Source organism: Dufourea novaeangliae, unplaced genomic scaffold (genome assembly GCF_001272555.1).
Source record: "Dufourea novaeangliae isolate 0120121106 unplaced genomic scaffold, ASM127255v1 scaffold78, whole genome shotgun sequence".
Taxonomy (NCBI): Eukaryota; Metazoa; Arthropoda; class Insecta; order Hymenoptera; family Halictidae; genus Dufourea; species Dufourea novaeangliae.
This window is the reverse complement of record NW_015373959.1, coordinates 1,396,562-1,416,603: the sequence shown is the minus strand read 5'-3', so window position 1 is coordinate 1,416,603 and position 20,042 is coordinate 1,396,562. Positions and strand designations below refer to the sequence as shown.

General features: G+C 36.5%; 2 protein-coding genes across 4 annotated transcripts; one reads left to right on the top strand and one right to left on the bottom strand.

Annotated features, from left to right (window-relative positions):
* The first annotated feature begins 169 nt into the window (after positions 1 to 169).
* LOC107186381 (protein ariadne-1) lies at positions 170 to 5,793 on the top strand. 3 transcript variants are annotated; one of them, XM_015574232.1, is made up of 8 exons: positions 170 to 529; positions 3,036 to 3,310; positions 3,399 to 3,572; positions 3,647 to 3,718; positions 3,796 to 4,011; positions 4,089 to 4,646; positions 4,731 to 4,957; positions 5,047 to 5,793. In XM_015574232.1, exons 2-8 carry the CDS (start codon positions 3,104 to 3,106, stop codon positions 5,126 to 5,128), a joined length of 1,536 nt encoding a protein of 511 aa, XP_015429718.1. In that variant the 5' UTR covers positions 170 to 529; positions 3,036 to 3,103; the 3' UTR covers positions 5,129 to 5,793. The 3 variants fall into 3 exon arrangements, with proteins under 3 accessions (XP_015429718.1, XP_015429720.1, XP_015429717.1); XM_015574234.1 differs by lacking the exon at positions 170 to 529 and adding an exon at positions 2,477 to 2,745 and having other exon boundaries at positions 3,647 to 3,712; XM_015574231.1 differs by lacking the exon at positions 170 to 529 and adding an exon at positions 2,477 to 2,745.
* Positions 5,794 to 8,281: 2,488 nt separating this feature from the next.
* LOC107186400 lies at positions 8,282 to 10,614 on the bottom strand. The gene is made up of 3 exons (XM_015574254.1): positions 9,885 to 10,614; positions 8,990 to 9,454; positions 8,282 to 8,665 (listed from the first exon to the last, which is right to left on the bottom strand). Exons 1-3 carry the CDS (start codon positions 10,254 to 10,256, stop codon positions 8,546 to 8,548), a joined length of 957 nt encoding a protein of 318 aa, XP_015429740.1. The 5' UTR covers positions 10,257 to 10,614; the 3' UTR covers positions 8,282 to 8,545.
* Positions 10,615 to 20,042: the final 9,428 nt, after the last annotated feature.

The window sequence follows — 20,042 nt, the reverse complement described above, 5'->3', positions numbered from 1 at the left end:
TTTGTTAGGCAATTAATATCTTTAGAAACCAAAATTATTTACTTATTCTTAACATATACGATAAATTTAAAAGTAGAACACTAGAAAAGATATAATAGACACTATATTTAAGTAGCTCTGTCAAAGACGTGCCCTCCGTAGAGACGCCCATGTGCGTCAGCTGTGCGCCGCGAAGGGAGCAGCTTCAAGTAGTTGACTGAAGTCAGTGAAACGGCACTTGGTGACGAGACATTTCGTTGTCACGTCACTAATTGAGTCCCAATTTCTCGGATAATATTGCGTGAAATTTTGTGTCAATTCCAATTCACCGAGCAGTCAACTTTGACTTCGACCAGTGAAAAAAGTAACGTTTTTGAAGTCAATCGAAGAGAAGCCATGGCAGTGGACGTGACAGCAGTGTTCGAGCTATAAGCTCGTCCATTCTTTCATGGAAAACGGTGCATTTTAGATTAATTTATGATTTTTCCCGATTAGTCTGCTAATTCGATGACTAGACTGGATGCGATGGCTGAAAATATTGTCATGCATGGTAATACATCTTGTCTATTTGTGAAGTATTATGTCGACGTTGATCTGAAGTCGAAGTATCGCGTTAACTGTGTTTAGTGTTATCGTTGACATCGTTGATTTGTGTCGGACGTGTTTTTCAACATTCGTTAATTAAACTAAATTGACTTAACTCATCTTTCGTTCGTCAGTTATTGAAAAATTATCCTGGTTTGGTGATTACACAGTAATGCACAACCTTTCAACAGATCTGTTTAATGAAGTTGTACAACAATTAGTATTTTACATCCCTTGAATTGTTACAAGATATTATGTTCATCTTAATGGTATGTACGATTTTTGAACCACTTAGAATAATTTTATAGAAAAAATGTATACTCAGATTTAATTAATTTTTAGTTACTAATAAATTACAATATTTAACAAGCTTAAGGTATTTTTTTTACTACAGAAATGAAGTTGCTTTTATTTTTTTAAATGGAAACATCGCTAATTCCTGTTGGTATTGTAAAAAAACTTAAAAGAACTATGTTTAGAAAGTGAAAGTAAACAATTAATAAACAATAAATGTAAACAATGAACATTTGTTTATGGATTAACATTTTTTTTGGATTTGTTTTGAGCTCTTTAACATCAAGACAGGAAGTAAATGATATGGTTTCATTTTAGAAAATACAAGCAACCTTGTGTGTATAACAAAAAGAAATATTTTTAGGAAACCTTTGATATTTTAATTTATCAAGAGCTAGAAACTAATTAATTCTATGTATAATTTTGATCTGTTAAATTATTCTAAGTGATTCAAAAATTATAGTTACAATTACAATGAACATTTTGCACATTAATATGACTCAAAGAGTTAGCACATTAAAAGAATTTATTGGTAATTCGTGAATTGTAATCAAATGTTAAATGTATTGTGTATTACATTCCTTAGTTGTGTATTAATATTTGTTATACAAAGGATTGTATATAACTATATGACATTAATGCAATGTCATAAAAAAGTATGTTGAAATAGATATCATTTTGAAGTAGATGGAGATAATTTGAATGAAATCATTATTGCAAGTCGTCAACTTATAATGTTGAAGTATGTGTACTTAATTCTGTATTCGTTAATGAAGAATGGTGTTTCTTATCAATCAGGATTAAATATGAAATCTTAACAGAATTAACAACGCATCGAATATAAGCTATAGGAATATTTAATAGATCACAACATAATTGAATATATAATGCAAGTGTATTTTAATATTTGATCACCATAGAATAAACCATTGGGTTATTTGTCAATTAATCCCTATATCCATTATCGGTATTCAGTATTTTAGGTGTATTTTATGAATTTATTTGAATGTTCATCCGCGTTCGTAATTATTTTCCATACACTGACACATTTGTGAAATATACAGTGTCCTCATTCTTTTACAGTTGTTTTTGTTGAGGCTTTCAGATGTATGAATAACATATTAATACTGATGTGTGTCTTACGATAGTTCATTAGTAAAGTATATTTCACTTATGTTTTAGTTTAATAGGTACTACCACAGAGTATAACTATTGAGATAATAAATTAGTAAACTGCCATATGACTCATACCACTATCAGTGTATCATACAACCTAATAAAACAGGCTACAGTACATGTAAAACATTAAAATCATTTTTCTAAATCATAATATTATAAAAACAAGGTCTGAAAACCTTAATAGCAATAATTATGTAACTCTGAGAAAAATCCTGAAATTTTTCATTTAGTTTGTCATTTTTATTATTCATAATTCTTGTTCTAAAGAAAAAAAAAACCAACTGTCATCAACGATCATTCTGTTGTATGTTCCTAACGATTCTGAGCTTATAGCGAGAAAGTATTGTACACAGAACACAGAAAACTCCTGATTGGCTAACATCACGGCCGCCCATTCATCGTTGCTCCCGTGGACATAGCATTTGATGTATCAGCTACCGGAGTTCAACTCGGATGTTTTGGCAGCTGATTTTATTCGTGCTCGCGAGCATTGTAGTATTTCGAATTTTTTACACCATCCATGTTGGTGAAAAAAAGTTCACATAGTGTAGTGACAATAGATTTTCCGCGATACTGCCGGCAGTGAGCAAGGGAAAACGGGCAATAAAGCTTCTTGCTTTATTCGGGAAGTAGCTAACGATGACGTCATGTGCTGAAACATAAGCTGTTTTCACCTTGTTCCGCTACAACAGTATTTCGTGTGTACAGGTGCGATACATTCCGTTGCGATACTTCTGTTTCTTCCATATTTATTCCATAAAGTAGCGAAACAATAATTACGTTCATGTTTGTGTTATCACTTGTCTGATTACTATGCGGTAATCTATAAATCTCTGCGACAAAAAAACTCTAATGTACTGTTGCTCTTAACTATGGCACACACTTGTTTATATTCTTATTGTGTTGTTGAACCCATGTACCACAATGTGTAGAAGAGAAAAGAATGTGGTGTAGAAACCAGAGAACTGGATACATGGTTTGCATTGTTTTATGTACAGGTGCAAATTACATAAAGTAAACAAAAATATTTATTAGCATTTTGTGAACTTAAAAAATCAACAACACAATGGATTCTGAAGAAGAGACGTATGATGATGTTGACTCTGGCAATGAGTCTAGTGGGGACGATGTGGATTTTGCTATGGAAATTGAAGCAGAAAATCCAAGGGAACGAACAACAGATGTTGATGAATATCCCTTTGAAGTTTTATCAACAGAAGAGATAGTGCAACATATGATTGATTCCATAAAAGAAGTCAACACGGTTGTAGAAGTATGTTTTAGAGTACATATACATTTTTCCTAGTTTTAACAATAGTGGATCATAAATATAATTGGAATATTAAATAATTTAATTGTAGATACCTGCAACAACCACACGTATTTTATTAAATCATTTTAAGTGGGATAAAGAAAAATTAATGGAACGCTTTTTTGATGGGGATCAAGAGAAATTATTTGCAGAAGCACGTGTCATCAATCCATTTAGGAAGGCTCCATTAATAAGTAGAAGTCAATCTTCCCAGAATGCTTTGGTAAGCTTCAGTGTGCTTCCATTTGGATGTGATAAAAAGAAAAAGACTACAACATGTGTTCATAATTTTTTTAGTCAAGAAGAATGTCAACAAATGGTACTGAAGAATGTGGAATCTGCTTCATGGTTCAACCATCTGCAGTAGGCGTAATAATACAATATTATTTAACAAAAATGTAATAATATTTACAAAATTTTATACTATTTCTTAAAAAAAATATTAGATGATGACTGGACTTGAGTGTGGACATCGTTTTTGTACTGGCTGTTGGGGGGAGTATCTGACAACCAAGATCATGGAAGAAGGAGTTGGTCAAACAATTGCATGCGCAGCACATGCCTGTGACATTTTAGTTGATGATGCCAGTGTTATGCGTCTTGTAAAAGACTCTAAAGTTAAGCTGAAGTATCAGCATTTAATAACTAATAGTTTTGTTGAAGTAACTATAATTTTATACATTCTTATTTGTCTAAAAAATTATTCGTCAAATATTCTAATTATTATTTGGTTTTGTAGTGTAATAGGTTACTGAGGTGGTGTCCATCCCCGGACTGTAATAATGCTATAAAAGTTCAATATATTGAAGCCAGACCTGTAACTTGCAAGTGTGGGCACACATTTTGTTTCCACTGCGGCGAAAATTGGCACGATCCTGTGAAATGTCATTTACTACGTAAATGGATAAAGAAATGCGATGACGATTCAGAAACATCAAATTGGATCGCCGCAAATACAAAGGAGTGCCCCAAGTGTAATGTTACTATTGAAAAAGACGGTGGTTGTAACCATATGGTGTGCAAGAATCAAAATTGCAAAACTGACTTCTGTTGGGTGTGTCTTGGGCCATGGGATCCACATGGTTCTAGTTGGTATAATTGTAATCGTTATGACGAAGAAGAGGCTAAAGCTGCCAGGGATGCCCAAGAGAAAAAAAGATCTGCACTACAAAGATACTTATTTTATTGTAATAGATACATGAATCATATGCAGTCGCTGAAATTTGAAAGTAAACTTTACGCAAGTGTAAAAGAAAAAATGGAGGAAATGCAACAACATAATATGTCTTGGATCGAGGTAAAGTTAATTTCATATCAAATAAAAAGTAACATCGGACAAGTATACCTTTATTATTAAGCTGTACGTTAATAATATTTTCAGGTACAATTCTTAAAGAAAGCGGTAGATATCTTGTGTTCCTGTAGACAGACCCTTATGTATACTTATGTTTTCGCTTACTATTTGAGAAAAAACAACCAATCTGTGATTTTTGAAGACAACCAGAAAGATCTGGAGGGAACGACAGAACGCCTCTCGGAATATCTTGAAAGAGATATTACAAGTGAAAATCTTGCTGATATCAAGCAAAAAGTTCAAGATAAATATAGGTAAGCTAGCGCGAGACAAAATAATATCAATAATTTACACATTACTGTCGAAGCAAAAAACATTTTATCGGTATTTTAATTTTTTTAAGATACTGCGATAGTCGGAGAAAAGTGCTTTTAGAACATGTACACGAAGGATATGAAAAGGATTGGTGGGACTATGTGGAATAGAGGGCTGTACCAGCTTTGTTTTTTGGGGATGTGGGACAAGTTTCCTATCTTGTCACTGTTGCCCCAGCTGTGATAAATCAAGAAAGCTGACAAGAGACAAAAAATAGAGCGTCACCAAGTGATTTACGTGTTAGATATACTTTGAACACAATATGACCTGTGGCAACACATATATCGTTATGAATTTTGAATTTATTAAAATTGAATCCTACTACTATCAGGCCACACGTAAAATACTTTTGTATCGATTACTGACTCTAATTTGCGCTTGCTGTGTGCTACTCATCCTTGCAATAATTCGATCCCTCACAAATACAGCTTGCAATGATATTTTCGAATCTCAGATCGATTCTATGTGCAAACACATCAGATGATTAAGAAAGGAAGTGTGAAACAAATCAGAATAGTGTGTTGCAGTACTGAAAGAAAGTTTCTCTGAAATTTGCTTAATATATTTGAATGTTATAGTGTAATGATATGTCATATCTTTTCATACTACTATAAGATTCTCTAGAAAGGTCGTTAACTGAATAGTAAAATAAAAGAGAAAACTTTTCTTTAGAGAGTTCTTTAAGTAGTACATGAAAAGGCTCATATAGGTCTAGAACACCTTAAGCTGTCTCTTATTCTCAGATCTGTGAATTCGATTTATGAAGGGGTAATTGAACACGACAGGATTTGGTGCAAATAAGATTCGCAAGATATCTTATTATTTCTGCTCTATTGTGGACAATTAAACGTCCAGGCTATAATTGCCAATTTCAAGAAAACTGAATTAAAGTGATCATATCGTCAGTATCATATTTATGTGTTTTGTACATCAACTGACATTTCGTTTTTAGTTCTGATCTCTTTTGTTAATTTTGGACAAATTATCAAAAGCATACTCGTATACTATGAAGGGGTCCAATGTGTTTAAGAATTTGTAGTTTAAATTACCTTACTTTTGGTAAAATTGTTTTGTTAATATTATACATTTAGGCTAAAAATTGTTAATGTTCAGCATATACATGTGTCATTTCATATTTCACAGCTGTATTTATTCGAAATATGAAAGAAATCAGTAGTCTGTCGTTTTCGTTGAAGTTTACTTATGTGATATTTTCATAATGCTGACGATATGTTTCATGTATCACTAGCCAACTAATTCACGGTTAATGACCATGACACAATGTTCACTTATTGTGATATAAGTGGGGAACGACATGAGAGTTCCGTTTGTACAGTTATATAGTTATATATTCACACATAAATGCATAATACATACTTATATATAGTTGTAATATCAATATTAGCAAACTTAAAGTAGAAACATTCGAAGGTTTATTAAAGAAGAAAAAAAAAGGAAGAACTTGTTGATTCTTACTATTATCCACGTTAGGGAGTAAAAAAAAATGCAGTTGTTTTCTGTACAGTCACAAAATTTGAGTAGAACTAAGAGAAATGTTAGATATATTCACAGGAAATTATTCTATAGTTCATTGTATATTCATGTAATGCGTAAAATTATACATAACGATCAGGGAATTACATTTTTTTATATTCAAACGTAAGAAAACAGACAGAGAACAGTTTAAACTAGTTTTCTGTAAATCGTGTAACGATTATTCGTCCTTAAAAATCGTCGTATATTTATTAAGACGTGTGCGATAAATTTGAGTAGTTGATTTTAGACTTTTTAAATTGTTAAACATATCCGAGAAATGTAACGCAAATAGTGCTAGAATCTGCCAACGAGATAAGAAATCGACAGTATCACTCGAAAAACTGTTCTGCAGTCGCATGATTTTAGCACCTATTAATAATCGATCATTGGCAATATTACCTACGCATTACGCAAGAACCACGTAAAATATTTTATCAATAAAACATAATTAATTAAAGTCATTTGTTCAATTCTACAATCAAAAGATTTATGCTGCACGCTGCTACTTTAAATAATATTATCTTATTCGTTCAGGAGATAAAAAAGTCATGACTATGCCCACAAATAATCATGTACTTTAGACATTTTTTGGTTCTCGAATACTTGCATTTTGATATCAACCAATAAATCAATATATTTTGAGTAGTAAGTAGATTATATTTATGTTTGAATAAGTATGCTACTTTAAATAAAACTATACCAACATCCGAAAAATATATTTATAATAATTTCAGTGCTAAAAATGTTTTGTCTGTTTTTTACGAAAATACCTTTTTGAAATTAATTTGTTTGGTAGAAATAAGATCTTATACCCCAAATTATTTTGTTCGTATCCGTTTGCAAAAAATATTACGATTAAGACTACATGTTTATGATATTGACAATGATCTTTGTTTTATACCTACTTATTATTTTTTTACTATTTTTATGTAGATATTACAATCCAATATTTTTTATTATTCGTGTTAGAACATGTTTTTTAACATATTATTAAATGCAATCATTAAGCGTAAATAAATATATTAATTATCCTTAATGGATTGACTGAATATGTTTCATAAAAATCAGCTACTTGAATGAATCATCTAACTTCTTTCACACTCTCTATTTTTGTTTATAAAAGTTAAAAGCAACATCTAAATATTTTATTAACATAAAATGTTTAAATGTTCAAATACATATATAAAACATGGAACTTTTGTATTTGATTTTGTAGATATTTTTTTTGTTACAGGTTTATAAAAGAATTGATACAAATAGGAGAACTGGTGTTTTGTAAAAGTGTTTATTATTTTCGAATACTTATATAAAATTTTTGCAATGTTATTAGAAGCTAACACATAATATTCACTGCTGTTTAAAGTCTGTTACATCAATCATCGTTTATAAATTCTACACGTCAAATATGATGGTCTTTGATTGACAAGGGAAATTTATTATTTAATATATTTTCTACCTAGAATAAATTAAAAATAAATATATTTAGATTCGCTTCTACCTAAATTCAATAAAATTTTGAGATTCTTGTTTACTATAAATATCTGGAAGGTCAATTTTGAGTATCGTATGAAATTATTTTGATATAAAATATCTAGATTAACATTAAATAAGATTTGTTTTTACTAATTTAACTACTCCATCGATCTGCAATTAGTACGAAATACGGATATAATAGGGAACTTGTATCGTTATCCTTCTCTTATGCTACATATTTGTTGTAGTTACATAAAAAGTAGGATGTTTCTAAACGAAGTGACATCGATATGAAGATTGTGCGCGTTGCAAGGACAGTACTAACTCTACATCCCGCATTCTGTTATAAAGGCATAATACAATCAACTTTCCAATCACATAATTCCATTTTCAGTACCAATGAAAGAGCGTCTTACAAAGTCTTGAAAATTGTTTTTCAGCGCATTTTGGTAAAATATAAGTACGCTAAAAGGTCTCGCGGAAAATATACCCCGTGGGGTTTGATTTGTAAGGGTATATCAGGAAGTCACAGTTAAAATAGTTGCAACCAAACCAAGGGTGGCACCAGTCATTAGAAGACTCCTCCAGATAGCTCCACTGATCTCTTCTGCCACTGGATATTCTATACACAGCTGATCCTAAGGAAACATATCAACATCAGACGCAAGGAAATTGTATCTACATACACACTCAAGGAATGACTGATCATTATATAATACTTCGTAATGAATTGTATTGGTGCTGAGGCTAGAGATCACAAGCAAATTATAAAAGCATTATATATGTATTAAACATGAATTAATTTAAAGTGTAATTCGCTACTAAAATCTAACTATACAAATAAACATGTTGTCATCAGTCCTACCAGCAATACACATCATTTTGAAGCATCATAAATATTTTGTAAGAGTGTTTATTATTTTCGAATACGCATATGAAACAGCACTTTAAAAAGCACTTACCCATCCTCCGTATCCTTTGATAAAATGCGCTACTTTGTCGCCGATAAATCTCGAGACATATTCCGGTAATTTTTTCTTCAGAGTGTGCATTCGCCTGTCACGGGCCCAGAGTGCAAGTCTTCCCATGAACGCGTACAAACAGACAATTCTCGGCCATGTAACGCCGCCGTCCAGAAAAAGTTCATCCGCGACACCCATGAACGCCTCGTACGCCGTGTCCGGCATAACATTCAAACGGTTCACCATACTTGCGAACAAGATACTGTGTTTGTTAAGCATCTGATACACATTGTGTCTCATGCTACGGGAGATTGGATCACGTGATATGAGATAAATATCTTCCTTTAGCAGATATCGTATCACGTCGTCGGCCAAACGTTGCGCTGTCCGCTCTATGGAGTCATCGCAGCGGCTGTATCCTTGGGCGGAGGAAACTAATTGTGGGAAAAGATGCTGCAGTCGTATCTAAAAAGAGACATTTCGTTATAACAGTGTTACACACGGAAATCCTTTCGAAATAACTACAGAGGTGAAAGCGAGGTAGTAATTGAACGATTAACGGTGCTTCGTTCTCATTACTTCAAAGACCGAATTAGCTCAACGTTTTAAACAATTCTCAGGTCTATACGCTCCTGATTCTGAATTCGAATCGTGGGGGACCGGCGTTACACGATAGAATCAGGACGAAAGTAATAATTAAAAAAACAACTGTTACTTATTGATTTTCTCTTCGAAAAACACGGCCGGAGCTTTCACGTGAGCGAGACGAAGAAAGAGAAAGAAACGCGCGCAAAGGAGACACCGTCGTGAGGTTAGATCGAAAGGAGGAAGGATAAGGCTCATTGACAGCTAGAAGAGATTAAAGGCACGTAACACCGGCAAACCCGGTCATTACCTGGCAAACTTCGATGAAAGACATAGCGGTATTGGCGGTGCCGATAGCATATCGGCACAGGCCGCCGTTATCGTCGGCAATCACGGTGGTTCCGACCGTTCCAGCGCTGTTGTTATAATCGTCGTCGGCAATCACAGTTGTTCCACCGCTTCCGTCGTCGTCGTCGTGGTCGTCGTCGTGGTCGTCGTGGTGCTCGTTGCAGGCTCGCTCGCTCGGCGAATTCCTGTTACCGGGGGGATCGCATTCCAGGATGCCGCCCACTCTGGAATGCAGTTCCCCCCGCGCTGCTGACGCACCCTGCCCCCCTCCGTCCGTACCGAGGATCTCATTGTTCGGTGGTGCACCGTCGTCGCCGGCCATCCTCGTGCACATACACGACTGTCCCGCACTGATCTCCTCTCTTCCAGCCACCGGCTGCTCTTCTCACCTGGACACCAACTCTACACCTTGACTCGATAGCCCCGTATCTCGATCCGTTTCGGCCGAATTCTCGATATTCTTAAAACATATCGCAAGTTATGTGGGCTCCCCCGACGGTCTCCAGTGAATCTCGCACGCACGATGCGCCGGGTTAACGCGAGCGCCGCTGCACACACGAAAAACTTTTAGGCTCGCCGCCTGCTTGCCGGACGACGTAACGCTCTCTACTTTCCCGCGGCCATTTCCGAAGCCGAACCTCTACCCGCACCCCACTGCTCTACCCCGCTGTATCCCTACCATTTCTTTGACGTTTCCCACCGTTCCACTACCATTCCGTTCCCTTCTATCGGTACACTATACTCTCCACGCGCTACTACTGCCGCGGTTCACATAGCACACGTTCAGGAGCGCACACAACGTACCAGACTTCTATGGATCATTCACGATTCCTCCCCACCATCGGTCCACCGGTGTATCCCGGCACGCGGTCTATACTACTATACATTGTGGAACTATACGAGGAACCCCACCGGATTACACCACACACAGTCTTACCTGGGTGAACTATCTCTCCTTTTGGTTCTTCTTTTCCTTTGGCGTTTCAGGTTCTCTCTTCTCATTTCTCTCTCTCTCTCTCTCTCTCTCTCTCTCTCTCTCTCTCTCTCTCTCCTCTCTGTTCACTGTCCGTGGCGCCGTCGATAACCTTCCCCTCTCGCTTCTCTGAAAGGGTGCTCTCGCGCACGTGCACGGTTACAAGCGCGAATACCTGTGTGCGCTCTGAGAATCGAACGAACGGAATTTTCGATGGAACGCGCGCCGGTGTTCGCTCGGTATCGCCGGTTTCCCAGGCTATATTCGCCCGTTGATGGACTTATTCATGGCGCTTTGTTTGTTCCGTAGGTGGAGCATATGCAAGTGATTACATAGTTGAAACGGGGCATGGTTTTTTAAAATGCGGTTTATTCTTTTTGGACCCTAACGCTTGGACCCCGTAATGAATGTCAAAAGACATTATTTAATGGTTTGTACTTAAGAATCGAGTGACAAGGTAGAATATTCTATTTCTTTTATCGATGATAAGAAATAAGTACTTATTCCACTGTTGCAGAACGTTGGAAATTGCAAAGTGTTGAATAGTTTGGATCTGAAAGGACTGAAGGTCGTATTGGTCGGAATACTGGCTCCATCATGGTATTCTTCAGGTTCGGGTCTTTACAGACCCCATCAATGATGATGACTAATCTAGGATGGTAAATAGCAATGAAAATTCGGCTAATGTGTTTAAAGTATCATCCGACTCTCATGTCAAGATATTGATACTGTACCAGTACATACCTTTCGGTTACGTTATTGTAATCCTTATGATATAATGTACGATGTAAATATCAGTAGGTACATCAATATACATCGAGTTCGTGGGAAAGTAATAGTATTTGAGAACAATTTTGGATAACGTAACCGCGCATTTAGACTACAAGATAAACTATATCACTAATTTCAGTTATTTATATAATTTTAGAACGATTATTATCAGAACGTACCTATTAACGATTATTATTAGAACGTACCTATTATCAAAAATCAACATTACTTCCTGCAGATCGGAAATAAATACCGAAAGCAAAATAATAACGGTTCTGTGTCTTTGAGTATTACAACAAATCTAGACTACTGGTCCCTTCCTAAGGTAGTTTTGATCCGTAAATGGTTCAGCGACAGCAAGAAATTGCAATACTTGAGGCAACCGTACTGGCGTGCTCGGTGAAAGCCGTGTCACGGTTGCTGACCCAATGGTGACGTAGGAGACCGTTGGGGATGACGATAGTATTCCAGTCATTGGTAGTTTCCCATTTCATTGATGCCGGTGCTCCCTATCATTATGACTTCCTGCTGGTACAGTCACGTGGTCTCGCGTTTCTTATCATCTTATTGCATGCCGGAGATACTTGAATGTAAGGCATGAACTTTAATTTCCCACGATGTCTCTCATAGAACCGTATTAGCCGAATGGTTTATCGTATCTTTAATTTTGGTATTCAGTTAATTCACGATCAATTGACAACTGTAACGACGATCAATGTACACCGACGAGAAAACTCGGCTTCCATTAGGGGAAAAGTGACGTAGGGGAAGGACCTCCTGCTATTTGGTTTCGGGAATAATTGAAATGTATGTCAAATTAACATTCAATTTAACATATATTTCAGTAATTGGAATAAGTTTACCAAGTGGTAGGAGTGAGGACCAAGTGCTATTTGGTTTCGGGAATAATTGAAATGTATGTCAAATTAACATTCAATTTAACATTTATTTCAGTAATTGGAATACGTTTATCAAGCGGTAGGAGGTCCTTCTCCTACGTCACTTTTTTCCCTAGCGGAAGCCGAGTTTGCTCGCGAGTGTACAAAATTTTCAATTAAAACCTAAAGGCAATGCTGGCAATGTAGGAAGAGTCTACGCAGAAAGAAAAAACAAACCCTTATGAAACCGATTTGAGTAAAGCGTTCGCGGTTCGGTTCACATGTAACAAACGACGCGAATCCCATTCGCAGATGCCATGTAGAATGCAGTGGTGTATAATACCACACGGGTGGATTTCCAAGAAGGAATTATTATGTTGAAACTGGTCGGCGTGCACGCTGGCTGGCTCTGATCGCCGGTGAACGAGGGAGCGAGCGAGCGCGCGCGCGCGACCGTGCCCGCTCCTTTCTGCCTGTGCAACCTTCAAAGGCCACAGAATGCGTCGATGAATGAAGTAGGAAAGTGCAGATTGCTCGCCCGACCGGATGTGTATACTAGGTGGCTAAGAAAATGAGAGCCTCGACGTCATTCGCCGCGCGAGCACAGTTTATCCTTAATCATTTATTAAACGTTTACTTGGACAAAATAATCATTTCACTTGTTTTATCGATCGTCTTGTTAACATTCAGCATTTTACAGGGATTTCATCGTGGTCGGAACGTTGCAGCAACAGCGGACCTGAGAAGGGCATCAGGGCTGATTCAGTGCCTACGAAATTGCGCTTCCACTTTCGATGAAATATACAGGGTGCGGCCGAATAACATGTACAAGAGGGCACACGGTGATTCCTTGTGAAAAAAATAAGCAAAAAAATATGGAATACAATTTTCTTATCGGAGGCTTAGTTTTCGAGAAAATCGGGTTTGAAAATCCATTGCGTACATATATGTAATTACGGCTAAGATATGGTTCACCGAGCGACGTATGTTTATCGTGTTTCTAAAAAGTGCCTACGTGATATTTACGAGTTACTAGATTCAAGAAAGAACAAAAAGATATTTTGTCAACTATTTTATTGTATTAAGTACTTACTGAATTGCTGAAACTAAACTGTTCCAAAACGGTTCCCACTTTCAATATTGTGACTAGACTGCGGACGTTTATGCATTTATAGCGTTCCTTGATTTACAAAATTTAACAAAATAAAGATTTCAGTAAAATTTAATATTATTTATGTATTATCATTAACACATGAAAACTCATAGCATAGAAAAGAAATTTCTGCAATTTTGTTTTTTTCTATATTAGTGTCCAAAATTGTAAATTTACATAAAAACCTGCAGTCTGTACTTGACTATAAACGGTTTCTTTAATGTAACCCCACACATAAAAACCGAGAGGTCGTACACGATAGATGTTATACGTCACTCGATGAACCATTTTTTTTAGCCATAATTGTACACGCACGCAGTGGATTTTCAAACTGGATTTTCTCGGAAGCTAAGCCTCGAATGAAAACAATTTTATTCCACATTTTTTTCATACTTTTTTACGAGGAACCACTTCGTTCCCACGTGTACAGGAATATGGAAGCATTCGAGACGCATTAACAATTGTTTTTCTTTCTGTCTTTACAGTTGGCTACGAGCAGTTTTCATGAAAACAATAGCCACAGGTGCAACGTTTATCAGCGTCGCGCGTTACTTCGGGACGGTTTACCTTTCGATACCAAACGTGGATAACCGTGGCGCGTAAAGCATTAAAGCCTGGCAGCCGGACATGGATAAATTGACAATATGACTCAACGTGTAAATGACATCTAATTGGGTCATTATCTCGGAGTCCGCTTCTTAAAGTGGCAAGAGACGCAATAAGAAGGCTCCCGTGGTTCGCGAACACTCGTTCCGACCAATTCCTCGATAGACGAACGTTGAGAAAAATCTAGCAACGCGAGGCTGTTGCATTCCTGTCTCTTTAAGGGCTCCTCCTCGATTCGGGTTTCGAAAATATCTCGATTTTATTCTCTTGTATTTCCCGAAAATATGGATCGTATGGAATGTTCCGGTAAGGTTTCATTACAAAATTCGTAAAATCGACGAAATTTTCAATCAGGTGGCGCGCCATGGCGTGGGGATGAAAGGTCGAGTCAAACGGGCCGTTAATGAAATTATTTGTGATTCTACACGTCGATATCGTATAATACGGATACAGTTTTCATTTCTGTATTTTCCACAATTAATGTACTGTTTATATACATATTATGGTGTAATAGTGATGTGGTCTTCAGTCATGAAAGTCAATACTGCACAGATTATAGTATCACTGAGTTCTGTTAAGGGGTCATGCTCAGTCAGGAGGCCGAAAAAAAGAGTGTTCTTTAGGAATTTTTTTCTCGAAAACTATAAGACCTTTTTGAAAAAATGTGTTTGTTTTTCAACGATTGCAGTTTCTAGATTATAAGGTAACTTTTGTATTTAAAAATATTTATTAGTAAATAAATGGTGAGCGATCTGCCGAATGTCTCTTCACAAAAAGTGGTCTGCCTTTTTAAAAAAATGTGTTTGTGTTTCAAAGATTGCAGTTTCTAGATTATAAGGTAACTTTTGTATTTAAAAATATTTATTAGTAAATAAATGGTGAGCGATCTGCCGAATGTCTCTTCACAAAAAGTGGTCTGCCGTGATCACTGTAACTTCGTAACGGTTCATCTGAAATTAAAAATTCAGTAAGATTTATGTAACGGAAGAACGAATCTTGCCCTTGAACGAAGAATTTTTCGAAATATTGATTAGAAACAAAATGGTGAACATTTTATTGAAAAAGTGCGATTTTCACCTAAAAAATCACTCGTTTTTGGTCAATTAAAAAAAAGGTATGGAACGAACAGAAGAATCCTTCGTGCAAGGACAAGTTTTTCTGATTTGAAATACGGCGCAAAAGGCTTCATGTAAATCGACACAGTAGTTTTCGAGAAATATTGATCACCGATTTGAAAAATGTAGTTTCGAGAAAAACGCGTTTAAAGTTTCAAGTCAAGCTTACACTTACATAAAATGTTCATTTTTTAACGCCTGTAACTCTGTCATTTTTAATTGGATTACCTTGAAACTTGCACAGAATATTCTCGAGATGTTGTACTTATTAACGAAATTGTAGAAAGTGAAAAATCGATTTTTTGAAAATTTCTGACTGAGCATGACCCCTTAATAAGTGACTAGAAAGTAGTTCGTAACATTAATTTTTAATTATTTGTTTTAAACGTATGTATACCGGGTGATCGGCTGCTAGTGTCAGAAACCTTAAGGGGTGATTCTACGCGTGACAATAAAAGGAAAATCAAGAATGACGAAATTTTGTCGCAGGTTTCGTTTTCAAGTTATTAACGATTAAGTATTGAGGTCAGAAAAGTCTGAAGCCAGGCAATCTGCGTAGAAGCGGTAACCGAAGGGCGCAGCAGTCACGGCGCGTACACTGGCGTCCCTTGAAAAAAATGCACCTTCACTTCTTATAGGCAACCATGTAACATTTACCTAGTTTTCCCTTGGTACAATCCCAACATCTGCAGGTCATTCGCGAGCAATGATGACGCTCCCCAAAAGCGCAGGTAGTACCATCCGCTGTTTACATATTTTGTATTACTTTTCTGTCCTTTGCGTGGGATTCGAGTAATATTTCCTCAGTTTGGTAACAGTCGTGACCACGAACACATCCAATCGGTACGAAATAGTCCTCGAGTTTATTTATACGATTAATTTAATTTGTTCATTATACTGAGTTTTAGTTTAATTTAAGTTTGTTTATTCAGTGTTTATTCCGTGTGTCTGCTGTATACCTTGTAAATTTCGAACGAATAACCAGGATTAATGTCGTGCAACGATTCGTGTGTGCTTTTTTTTATGAAATGTCGGGAGAAGATAGTCCAGGGTGTTTTACGTCACTTTGTTTAGCTACGAGGTAAAAGTGTATTTTTTTTAGCCACTGTACGTATCGACACTGTCGTGTTCTACGCTTATTGGTTGTACGTATATTGCCTGGTTTCAGGCGTAACATAAATATTAGCTGCGCGTACTATAACTAAAATTCCCTGTACTTCCTAAGTGACAAAACTGGTTAGGATGGCTTAGAAATAACAGCTGGGAATGCAAGAAAATATTTATTCAAGAATCTATACGGGTACAGTATGTAAAAAAGTTAATGCAAAACCTGAAATATGTTTTTCTCGAGTGCGGGTACATCTTAGAAATTGTTCGATCTTTATCCCATGAAATTGTCACAGAAAATATTTTGTTGGGAGTTTCCACCAGAAAAAGGTTAAAAAGCTAATAAATGGATATTTTTTTTAACATTAATATTAAAATCGAGAAAGTTTGTAGTAAAGATTAATTTATCATTATTTTGGTCTTCTTTAGTCCGGTTACGCCTAGGCTACCAATAATTGGATTTCCATTCAAATCCACGTTGAATCGACGATTTCTGAACATGTAAAGAACTTAGGATGCACATAGTAGTGGATGGTGCTTTTCTTCCAACACGGCGCTTGCTAATGTCTGCAGACGCTATCATCCAGCTACTTTTTCGTTATAAAAATTCCAAAAGCTTATCGATGTCTCGGTCCAAGTATATAATGAAATGTTGAAAAAGGTCTGTTCATATTTCCTCAAGAAGAAAATTCTTAAAAATGTCCCAGTTTTTCCGAGGATAGGAGTAACAAGACCCCTCTAAAAATTGCATAGAACGTATCGTTTGCATCACTCGATAAACCATCACCGGTCCGAATTACCTTAGATTGGTAATTGGAATTATGCTTTGTCTTTCACTGGCCCATTAGACCGTCAAGCTGACAAACATGTCAACTACCGGGGACATCCCGTCGGAACGAGCACTCGTTACGTGCCCCATTGTCGGTCCGATTGAAAACGTCGTTTCGTATTGTTTTGTCTTGGCGAAGTAGACCGTGGGAATACCGGAGAGTGAGCGGCGCATAGTATTTCAGGGGAACTCGTGGCAACCGGCTCTCGGTGGCTTTTCTTACCGTCATTCATGATACTATGGCACGGCAATAGAATGATTGCCTGACGGCCAGCGCCTAAAGTGGATAAAGTCTTCTATAGTAATTTAACTCGAGCAGGGGCACGCAGGGGTGCAAAGGCTGGGCCCTTCGTGGTGATCTCTCGTTTTATTTATGTTTTTTTATTCGTCACCAGTGTAATACGGATGGCGATATGTGTACTACATTGGATTAACCGAAATGTCCCATTCGTGTAGGTAAACCGTAAATTGGGTTAACTTTGACTCAGTTACCGTAATTTTGACTCAAAGTCAGAAAATGATGATTTTCGATTTTGTAGTTCTGCAAATTGTTAAATTAAATTGAAAAGGTATTTCATATAAAAATATCTGCAAAAGAGCTGTAAAATTGAATATGATCATTTTATGACTTTGGGACGAAGTTATCTCTGACAATAAGTCAGGGTTAATTTTGTCCCAAAGTCAATAAAGAATCACTTTTGATTTCGCAAGAATTTTTTCGTGAAATACCCTTTCATGTAAAACTCAATTCAATGTAGCAATTTACAGAGTTGCAAAATCAAAAATGATCATTTTCTGATTTTAAGACAAAGTTACCCTGACTGAATCAAAATTACGCCAACTTACGGCACCCTATTAGTAAAAAAAATTCATTTAGCTACCGTATCTATTAAATCAACTATCATTTACAGCGTATAATATCGCCTAAAATACAGTAGGTATACCAAGAAGCTTAACAAAAATTGTTATTGTTTCCATTTCAATAGTAACATTATAATCCCATCAATAAAGCAGGCAAGTGTCTTCTTAATTCGCGCTTCTGTGAATCAATCCATAAAAATTTCCATTTGCATAAACATCCGCCAGTCCCAGAGTAAATTCGCGGTACTTAATAAGCAGTGGATCCAATCGTTCCTCCTTTATTTCCCCAATCAGACGCCACGGAGGAAGTGGCCCGTGTGTTCGCTGATCGGGACGTAATCGACGTAGATCCAGAGCATAGTTTCCAAACCTTTTAACCTTTTTTGGCTCACAGCGTTCCCTTTTCAAAGTTTTTATTTATTCAGGCCCCCTTCAGGTAAACTATCTCTATTGTAAAAATTTCCAAGTGTAGTTGTGCGTGTAATCTTTGAACCTTGAAAGGTCAGATTGAAAATAAAGAAAATAAAATAACTATAACGTCCACCTCAGATCTTCACAGCGCTCATCGGTGGACGGCATGTCCACATTTGGAACTGATGTTCCAGAGCAGTGTTTGCCCGTGAAAAATTATGTGTTTCGTTTTAAATAATTAACATTTCGTCGCTCTAGTTCTCAAGTGTTCTATTTCCATTAGTTTCTAAACCGAAAAAATTGAGTATCACGGTTAACGAAGTTTAATATTATAGAAGCAGGAAAATAGTGAAATAATCAACCATAATATCACCTACTGAATAGCTCTTTATTACGATATTTAACAAAATTTTATCTTATTATCCACATCAATTTTTAATTGTCGGCATTTGGATATACTAGCATTAAGAAAAAAACTGTCAATGTTTCGGAATCAGGACTTAAAAAAACATTTGTTGTTTTCTAGGTTGAATTTTCTTTATACTGTATTATGGCGAACTTGTATTCTTCGGACCAATGAGATACATGTAGATTGGTTAACGAAATTTCGTTGAAAAATGGAGTTAGAACAGTTACGAACCCGGGGCGTCGATTTGAGAATAAATATTTGTTTTATCGTAACGCGTAGATTTACTCGTTTATTTTATTTCGTATTATATCTATCTACCTTAAAATTTCAGGATTTATGACGTGTTCCGTCGTAGGAAAAGTTTGGGAAACGCTGATCCGTTCGTAAAATTAATCATAGGAACAGGGCAGAAAAAAGTGGCTTTTGCCCAACCCTACAAGAAAAAAAATTGGATTTTGTCCCTCCCTTCCCAGAGTTACCAAATTTTTGCGTAATATTTAATATTCCAGTATACTTTGAAACACGAGCAACAGTCTCTATTAACAAAACGCAAACATTTTCAACGATTTGTGACTTTAAAAGCAAAACAAAGTGTGTCTGGCTACGTACAACCTTTTTCACTGTGGCAGTCGATGTGTTAATATTTCTGCTCCCGCCGATTGATAACCTGGCTACGCCCATGAAATTGATTGTACAGCCTGGCAAGAGTACCTCGCGTCTCTCCGGTAGTTTTCCTTAACCGTGAGTTGCTTTATTATTTCCGTGAAGCTTCGCCCAATGATCGACCGTTTGTCCCCCTTCGCGTGGTGCGCGCTAACCTTATTTTGTTTTTTTTTTTCCGTCTTTTTCTTTCGTTTCGCCGCTCGTGTCGGTAGATAGATAGAAGTGGGAAGACGAAGGGGGGCTGAGCCGCGGACGGTTGATTTCGCGGTCCCGTGCGACGTCCCTGAGATGGCAGTGGTACTAACAGATTGACAGACGTATGTACACTCTACTCGCCGCGAACT

Coding starts and splice junctions, on each gene's coding strand:
- LOC107186381 (XM_015574232.1), top strand. CDS start 3,104: ATGGATTCTGAAGAAGAGACGTATGATGATGTTGACTCTGGCAATGAG. Junction 3,719..3,795: donor TTCAACCATCTGCAGTAGGC/GTAATAATACAA, acceptor AAAAAATATTAG/ATGATGACTGGACTTGAGTG. Junction 4,012..4,088: donor TAACTAATAGTTTTGTTGAA/GTAACTATAATT, acceptor TTGGTTTTGTAG/TGTAATAGGTTACTGAGGTG.
- LOC107186400 (XM_015574254.1), bottom strand. CDS start 10,256: ATGTGCACGAGGATGGCCGGCGACGACGGTGCACCACCGAACAATGAG. Junction 9,455..9,884: donor CTTTCATCGAAGTTTGCCAG/GTAATGACCGGG, acceptor GTCTCTTTTTAG/ATACGACTGCAGCATCTTTT. Junction 8,666..8,989: donor TCAAAGGATACGGAGGATGG/GTAAGTGCTTTT, acceptor ATGTTTCCTTAG/GATCAGCTGTGTATAGAATA.